Source organism: Branchiostoma floridae, chromosome 4 (assembly GCF_000003815.2).
Source record: "Branchiostoma floridae strain S238N-H82 chromosome 4, Bfl_VNyyK, whole genome shotgun sequence".
Taxonomy (NCBI): Eukaryota; Metazoa; Chordata; class Leptocardii; order Amphioxiformes; family Branchiostomatidae; genus Branchiostoma; species Branchiostoma floridae.
In genome coordinates, this window is record NC_049982.1 from 11800770 (window position 1) to 11809553 (window position 8784).

The window sequence follows — 8784 nt, forward strand, 5'->3', positions numbered from 1 at the left end:
AGCAATCACCTTTACATTGTCCCACACTTCTGCCCCTGAGCATGTCATTGGAGGTTTCACTCCTGTAGGAAACTGACTTTAGGCAATTATCTTTTAGTAGGTAGAAATGCTAAGAGCACAAACTAACTCTAACTATTCAGATTTGCAGTCCACAACACTCATCCTGACTCCTGAGGCTCGTTGCAGCACTTTGGATTATTTGTCTCAGAAATTTGCCAATTTCCTTATACGTGACAAGTGTTTTTGCATTCATCCCAATTCACAGTGATCAGACGAGACTAAATGTTAAAAGACTAACAAATTTTTTTAATGATAGTGCAACATTATGTTATCAATTTACATGAAACATTCAGCTCTACAACCTACTGTCAAAACAAATCTACAATGACTACTATTGCCTACACACTGATTTCTTACAAAAATCATCTAGGCTATGTGCTGAAAGTAAAACTTAGAAGAGCATTCCAAATTATACAAAATCATGATTGTGTAAGATATCTAGAGTAAGATGTGAATTGTCAGTGCAAGCATAAATGTGATCTGATATACACATTCAACATATTGGTGAGGCTGTTTGGGAAATCACACATTCCTGAACAGGGACAAACAAAAGTTACAAACAAAGACATGACTTAAAGTCAAACTAAGGCTAACCTATACAGAAACAGATAATCCTACATTTTCTAACTACTACTACTACTTTTTTCTAATAACTGACTTCACTTGTTCAATAACCAACTGGAACAATTTCAGTCTTAAGAAGGAAAAAAAAAACATAAAGTCATAGGAAAGTGACAGACAGTGTTTGGGATGTGTCCCCTTCCACACCAAAACTGTGATGCAAAGGTCAATTTCATTAATGACGTGGTTTGGATATATTATCTGTTGTCTTTACAATTATTGTTTCTATTTACAAAATTATCATTGTACATAATTGTTAACTTGATTGTTACAAACAATTCACACAAAAATAGCCTTAGATCTGTACATCTCTATACATCAATGACATCATCTCGCATTGCCCCACATGGCGACTAAAATCGCAAACCACTCAGCTTTAGCAGTGGCTTTTTGATTTTAGGAAAAGTCTGCTTGGCCGTTGTTTGTGCCCGTGCAAGGTTCTCCTTGCTCTCTGTTGCAACATGCTCAGCATAGATGTCTGGATAGATCTCCTTAAACTGTGGAGAGGAAAAATTCAGCTTCAGTCCCGCTAAAGTCTTGCTAAATCCACATAAAGCAAACTTCGGGGGTTTAAGATAGAATACTTCACACAGTATACCACAACAATGGAACACCTTTGCCTCTGCTACATGTAGCTTAATTGCTAGGTATATCATCAAGTAATTGTTAGCATGGTTCCTTCATATGTAATTTTAAGTTGTTTGATGTAAATTTTCAGGAGTATACTTTTTGTACAAGTAGTATTACAAAATGTATTTTTTAATGGTGTTCCTCAATAAACAAAAAAAATTGGATATGAAAGCCTTGTGTAACAGGATAGTTGATAATGTACACAATCTTGTTACAGTGAATATGTTTTGTCACCTGCTTGAGCTTCCTCTGCCTGACCTTATTTGGCATGCGGGTGTCATTGAGGATGGACTGTAGCAGTTCTCCCAGGGCATGCTGGGATAGACTCAGCTTCTGGTTCTCAAACTCCTCACTGCTGATCTGCTTGCAGTAGGTGACCCTCTGCAGACAACAAGTCCATGCACAACATTCAATGTAATAATAGGGTGGACAAGGGTTATGGACTATTAGTACCTACATTAGCCTGTGTTTACACAATCTCTGGCTGGGGTTAATGACCCCCTCCTAGGGCGGCGGCAATTGTAGGGCTGGCCGCTAGGGGGCGACTTTAGTCAGGCTAGTACCTATATGTACAAGTAACATTATATTGTACATCATCAACTCTTGGATGGAAAAGGCAATTCTTTTAAATCAGGGAGTAGTATAATTTTTGTTTTCTATCACAGTTACTGTCCAATACTTGGTGGCAAATTTGAGTGATATGATTATGAACACTCACAAGGTACATGTAAACCATTAGAGTTTTTGATGTAAAGTGCAGAGCAAGAAGACCTTAGTCACACAGCAAGTAAATATCAAATGTGAAGGGTAAAAAGTTTGGAATGAAACATACACATGCACATACACAAAATATGGTCCTTTATCGCTGTATTCATCCAACATGGCACATGCATATAGTTTGTGTACAGTATATCATATCCAGCCATGCCCATTTTCAGCACAGAAACCCAAGTGTTCCCACCTGCTCTGGCCTGCTCCTGAGAAGCAGCCTCTGTACTCTGTGCTGTAAGTCTGGAGGAGACACCAGGATGTCCTTGTGGTGGTCCAGGAGGTAGGAGGCCATCTGCATGGCCCCAAAGTCATAGGCATACTGGTTCTGTTGGTGGCTATTGCCTCTCACGATACACCAGGTGAAGATCTTCAGCATCTACAGCATTGGAACAGTTAGCTCTCAAATAATATTATATATACACAGATTATCACATAGCAGTACAAGAGTAGGTACTACAAATTATTGCTTGTGTTGATAATGGCTGATTGCAATTAAGTACATGCATCATAAATGTTTAGCACCCACCAGTGTTCTGGCAGGAAGACTTGGGTGCAGTGTGAGGGAAGGGTTGTTGGCCACGGACGTCATGAACCTAGCCAACAGCTGCAGTTTACGGTAGTCGTTTGGATGAGACAACAGACAGCACAGCTGCAGTGCCTCCGTAGTGGTGGCCATCTGCACATGGACATGTTCATCATCTGCAAGTTAAGTTTGCAAACCACATAAAGGTAGACATTAGAATGTGTGATGTTTCCGGTTTCTATTGTGTTGGCATGCACCCATTACAACAGCTACTGTAGTCCATTCTACAGGGGCAAGACAGAAGTGCAGGAAGTTTGGCATTTATAGCACACCACAGATGGGGGAGGGGGTGGGTGGGGACCAAGCCAGAAGGTTTGGTTAGGAAGCACCTTGTGCAGAGCTGTGAGTATGTCCACTCCTGAGACGCCATCACAATTACCTGTACCCTGCCTGGTCGTCTTGATACGAGCAATGCCGCGTCTGAGTCCACCTACCAGCCCGGCGGAGACAGGTCCCGTACGAAAGCCTGAAGGTTCCTGGGAGTCGGTAACTTGGTTCAACTTGGGATTGCTCCAGCCGACAATGGAAAACATTCTCCCTCGTGGGGCCCTGGGTTTGACTCCATAATGTTGGGGTGAATTTAAGCCACCGCTGGAGAGACTCTTTTCCCCAGACAGACATGTATAACTGGTAGCCCGTGATATGCTGCTGAGACCTTCAGGAGATACATCATTGCTGGAGATACTTCTCTCACCAGACAGACAGTCATGGCTGGCTGCTCGAGACAGGCCAGGGCTGCTTGTGTACCGTTTGACGAAGTTTTGTTTTTTGTCATTCGACATCATGGAGAAAGATTTGATTCTCCTCACAGTGTTGGGTCGTGTCTTGCGCTGGACATCTTTGTGCAGAAGCAATGGTTCCTTGCTGCCGTGCCCACCTTGGGTAAAGCCTGGTCAGAAAGGGATTTTCTATGTACCATATACCATTGTCAAAGAATCAGCAACTACCTCTACCTCTATTTGTGTCTTGCAATTATCTCAATAAATGTGTTAGGTAGACTTCCAAGCATATATATACATAGTCTAATTTGTCCAAAGATTGTCCTGCATTTGCATATCAATGATTCAATCAGTTCTATTATATCTGTTCCTTATCAGAATGGTCGTTAATGTTATACAACAGATAGACCAATTAACGTACAACACTTGTATCAAACAACTTGATTTATCTGACTCTCAGTCAGACTACCATTAAGCAAACCAAGCCAGGTGTTGAAATTGCACTATAAGTCCCAGGCAGTTGTCCCTGGAAAATTCCATTTACTCCTACCACACATCACCACCCAACACCATTAGATACTCGGTCAAGTTACGACCATGTGCCAGGAAGTAAATGCTTTGTGTGTTTAACGTTTCGTCATGACATGGCTAAAATTTACATACCCACCATAAACTGTTTCTTGTGGACTGTCGAGGCCAAACTTTAATATCTTTCAATGGGTATTTCCTGAATTTTAGTGGCCCTTGCTACTCAGGTAACAAAAATCTTCAATGTTTCAACTGTACAAGACTAGGCATGATATGTCCACAGATCCTATGACTCTGGAAACTGTTGAAAGCCCAGCTGTAGCTGTTATCCTTGTTCAGGACACAAAATGACTCACCCATCAGCCTATTGATGAGGCTGGCAGACACAGGATGGAGGAGAGGCTGCTCCAGGCCCTGGAAGTACTCGGAGATCACCTTCAGCACATCCAGCTCAAACCCAGAGTAACAGGACTGCCACTCTCCTGACTGCTCATCGCCAGTGCGCCCTGACAACAGGAGCAGGAGCTTAGCCTTAGATGTATGAGATGTACACTGTATTTGATTGTATCCATCAGGAATATACTGCACTCATAGTACTAGTAATGGTGCGTGTGTGTTAATTTGTTGATCATCAGTAGATCTCAAAATCATCCAAGATTTTTGCCTGAAAACCCACCTTATCAAATAAACTCGTGAACATTGATCAATCCCTTATATGATCAAGAGAATACTCGGCATATTAAAGCCAAAAATATCACAAAGCCTGCAAACTCATTGGATGATCAGAGTTAAGCAACATGTACAGAATAAGAGAATAATTTATATCCTGATCTTCAGTCACTTCATCAATTGTTGGGCATGACACTGTGCAATATTAATGATAACTGAATGAATGTGTTGATTCTTGATGAATTTTACTTGGTTAAGCATATGGTACAGATGTACAGATGTACTCACAATTGGCCAGACACTTCATTGCAGACAGCACCCAGTGTGGAACATCATCTGTAAAGACGACATAATTTGTGCAAACATGTGATACAAACAATTGTGTCAGCGATGTACATGTATAGAATAATAAAGAAGACTTAACATATTGACTGTCCATTAAGAGATTTGACGTGTTGTTGGTCAACATATTGACTACAAAATGATTTTCTAATTGTGTCACTATATTCACTGTGTCTGGGGTGGGATGTAGAGAACTAAACACATTGCATAAAAAAATACTGTCCAAATGTCCCCAACTGAAAAAAATGTACATTTATTATTCTCTCACGAGATTGAGACTAGACCATTCTCCGCGTCCAAGATGTACTGACAGACATCGAAAATTTGGAGGTACGTTCTCTACCTTTAATAAACAGTCATTGTTCGAAGAAAATTGATAGTAATGTACATTTATTAGTAATGTTGAATTTACAAACAGCTGTACAAACCTTGCTCAGCTGTCGGCTCCACAATGCCAGATCGACTCCTTCTGGTGACATTGTGCTTCATGTGGCTGCCGTTGACACAGTAGTTGTCTATCATTCTACAGACCCAGTCTTCTCCCAACAATTCTGTGAGTCTGGAACAGGTGAATGTAAACAAATCTGTCAATTTACAGTCAAACATTAAAATATAGCTGTATGTATACATTCTATCTGAATGACAATCAGACTGATCATAAGCAGACTATGTTACCTAAAAACGTAAGATTATGATAATACAATGTACATTTGTATCAATGCAACTGATGTTAAGCGAAGAAGAAAAGTACAGACCTTTTTAAAGTGGCTTGATTCCACGCCTGCAGTTCTAGTTGTGGATCTACAGGAGGCACTGGTGGCTTTGCTTTGAGTGGTTTGCCTGTTTTCTCCCCAGGACACGATTCTACAGACAAGGTGTTGGTGTCTCTAACGGATAAGGGTGCCTGACTGCACACTGTTGGACAGGGCTCTGGACATGTAAATCTGTTGGCAGAAAATGTTGTACATTGATAATCCAAAAGGCCTGAAAGACAGAATTCATTACCTTTTTTGCCTTTCTACAACATATGCATCAGAATTTCAGAAAATATGTACAAGTTTATAGACGAGTAAAAGTCTGTCGTCAACTTTTTGATCCATATTGCTGGCAGATTAATCATCTTGACTTGTGAGTTAGAACTCAGGGAATCACAGTATGTACTTCAAACCACTGTCATCAAGGCACATTCTATGACAGTCTCTCAGTCAAACTATCTAAGGTTTAAGTTTGAGAAAATTCACACCTGTTGTTTGTAATACATGTATATTATTGCATCTTTTTGGCAAAGAACTGTTGTCTTCCACTAAATCTAAATGTTTGCACAAAGTAATACGCCTCACCTATAGATATTTTTGTTGTCCTGAAAGCTACTCCCCTTGCCACGGACCTCGGTGAATATCCCAGCAGTGAGAAACTTCTGTAGGAGTTGAACAGTCTGGTGCCTGGTGACTGAAGGACCAAAGTCATCGCTACTCCTCAGGTACTGATGCAGCCAGTCCACTGCCTCGCTGGCCGTGAACGCGCTGTCATACTGACGCAGCAGGAACCGGCGTGTGCCTGTTGGCATGCCCTGGCAGAAGGCTTCGATGGCTGCATTCCACTGGAAAGTGTCCAAAATACAAATGTACAATTATTCAAAATATAATTCAATCTCTACAACTGGATAAAAAAATGTAGAATTACTAATTTACTTCCTGTGTTTCTGTGTTTCTTGCAAATCCTGCAACAGCTATTTGTTAACATGTAGTGATCATGTACATGCATTTTGTCCTAAGACAGTGAAAGGACGTCTTTGTATAAATTATGTACTGACCAGTTTGGTGGCCCTGTAGGGTTCTGCTGTACTGCCTACTGCTGTACTGGACGGATAAGCTGCCATTCTTGTGGGCTGTTCTCTGCACACTGCCGATATACCTGCAAATTTTATATAACAATGTAACGAGACTTCAGCTTCAACCCCCACTGTTACACTTGCACCAGATTGTTTATCTAGTAGCCCTCTAATAATATAAATTATATCATAACTCTATAAGGCTGATAGCAAATACTAGTAGCACGCCGCCAACAACAGTCACGCGCCACGGCTACACACCATAATTTGATACCTGAAATTATTTAGCAAGCAGGCAGGCACTACTTATCAAGTTGAACATATAACGTTAATACTACGGACAACGTGACTATTTGCAAACGGTTAGAAAGTACGTGCAACCTTAACAGCGGCGACCAACGGCAGCCAGAAAGGAAAAGACTTGAACTACGCGCGGCTAGACGACGAAACGAGTGAAGTTTGGAGCTCGCCCCAGGGGAGGTCACCTCGGCGTGGCCCTGCAGTTTCTACCTTCTCGGAGCCTTTCCGACCGCAAACGTCGCGTTTCAAAGACAAGCTGACGTTCAACGTTACGCTACACGCATAATGGTCAGCATAGCATCGCGTGGAAACGGCGTTTAAATGATTCCAAGCGTCTGTTTGCTTTAGTTGTACTTTAACTATTAGCGGCGTCTCGTCGCATTCAAACTTACCGGGCAAACGCTAATGTGACCGTTGTGACCCCGGACGAAACCATTCATTCCTTAGGAGTGGTAGAATGATAAATTGCTATATTTTTTGTCTTTTTGTCCTCGAGTCAACTAACAACAAGCTAATATTATATGTTAGTATTTCTGTTAATACAATAAGGTTATTTTTAGTAGATAAAGCATATGGAAATGGTACATTATATGATAGTAAAATTACGCAATTTGTTTCGAAATAATCCCTCTATAATAGGACCGCCCAAGGTTGTGCTAATAACAACAAATAGTATAACGCCAACATATTTCAACGTTAACAACGCAAGGTGTGTGTGTGTGACGGCTACGTAGCTTTGGTCTGTGCCATTCTTAAAGCGAAAAATGGTTCTGCTGCCTCGCATTTCGCAACGAGAAGTTGATGTAAGGGTTTACACAAAAGCAAGGAGGTTGAAACCTCCTTGACAAAAGGCAGAGCTGTCTACTAGGCCTGACTAGGCTGCAAGGGTTACGGTTTCTGGCTCTAATCATATGCATGGAGGCTTGGCCCCGTCTGATGCTCCTTGCTTCTAGAAAAAACAGGTTCAATGAAAATAGAAGCTATGGATGGACTGGACAGCCAATCTTACAACAACATGTATTGGGGAATGGGGTCTGGTAACGTTAAGCACTATATATACGGGTTCGCTTAAAAGGCTGGGCTGTCTACCAGGCCAGGCTACCTGGCCTGTCTACCTGGCCTGGCTATCACGTCAGGCTACTCAGATCCCCCCATTCATACCCCCATCATTTAGCACTCAGCCAAATTAGCTGATTGACAGGCATAGTAATTGCTAATTTTCAACCCTGCCAGTGTCCACTGGCTGGACCCTTCGGGAAAGTGTCTGGGAGGCCTTCCTTGCAGCTGTCAGGAACACATTCAAGTACTGTACCAGTACTGTGTTCGGTAAATGCTTTAGGGTGTTAGACCTAGAAAACAGGGGTCCTGGGTTCAAATCCTTTGACATGTCACAAAATCTGTTAACAGTACTTTCCCCACTCCAACTACAATGTACAAGGGGGTTGGAGAGATTATTGTCAGTGGAAGGAGAGGATTGGGCTCTGTCCTGGACACAAAAATTGTACAGTGGATAACAATCCACAGCCTCAAAAATGCTATGTGACTACTAAGATTGCATATGTCAACATGGCATACTAGCATAGAGAACAAGGAGGTACATGTAATTATACAGTACCCCCCTTGGTCAATACAAGTTTAGCTTTACAGTGAGCAAGTGATTTATGCTCTCCCTTCTTGTTGCACAAGCTGAGATAGTTTAGCGTTCTCAGACCCGAGGCCGACAATGCGCC

General features: G+C 41.7%; 1 protein-coding gene across 5 annotated transcripts; it reads right to left on the minus strand.

Moving 5' to 3' along the window:
* Window positions 1-291: 291 nt before the first annotated feature.
* LOC118412938 (DEP domain-containing protein 1A-like) lies at window positions 292-7507 on the minus strand. 5 transcript variants are annotated; one of them, XM_035816005.1, is made up of 12 exons: window positions 7447-7507; window positions 6737-6837; window positions 6264-6523; window positions 5679-5867; window positions 5352-5482; window positions 4870-4917; window positions 4269-4418; window positions 3045-3554; window positions 2609-2781; window positions 2273-2458; window positions 1546-1692; window positions 292-1178 (listed from the first exon to the last, which is right to left on the minus strand). In XM_035816005.1, exons 2-12 carry the CDS (start codon window positions 6800-6802, stop codon window positions 1035-1037), a joined length of 2004 nt encoding a protein of 667 aa, XP_035671898.1. In that variant the 5' UTR covers window positions 6803-6837; window positions 7447-7507; the 3' UTR covers window positions 292-1034. The 5 variants fall into 5 exon arrangements, with proteins under 5 accessions (XP_035671898.1, XP_035671897.1, XP_035671896.1 ...); XM_035816004.1 differs by lacking the exon at window positions 7447-7507 and adding an exon at window positions 7265-7440; XM_035816003.1 differs by lacking the exon at window positions 7447-7507 and adding an exon at window positions 7240-7440.
* Between the last annotated feature and the right edge of the window lie 1277 nt (window positions 7508-8784).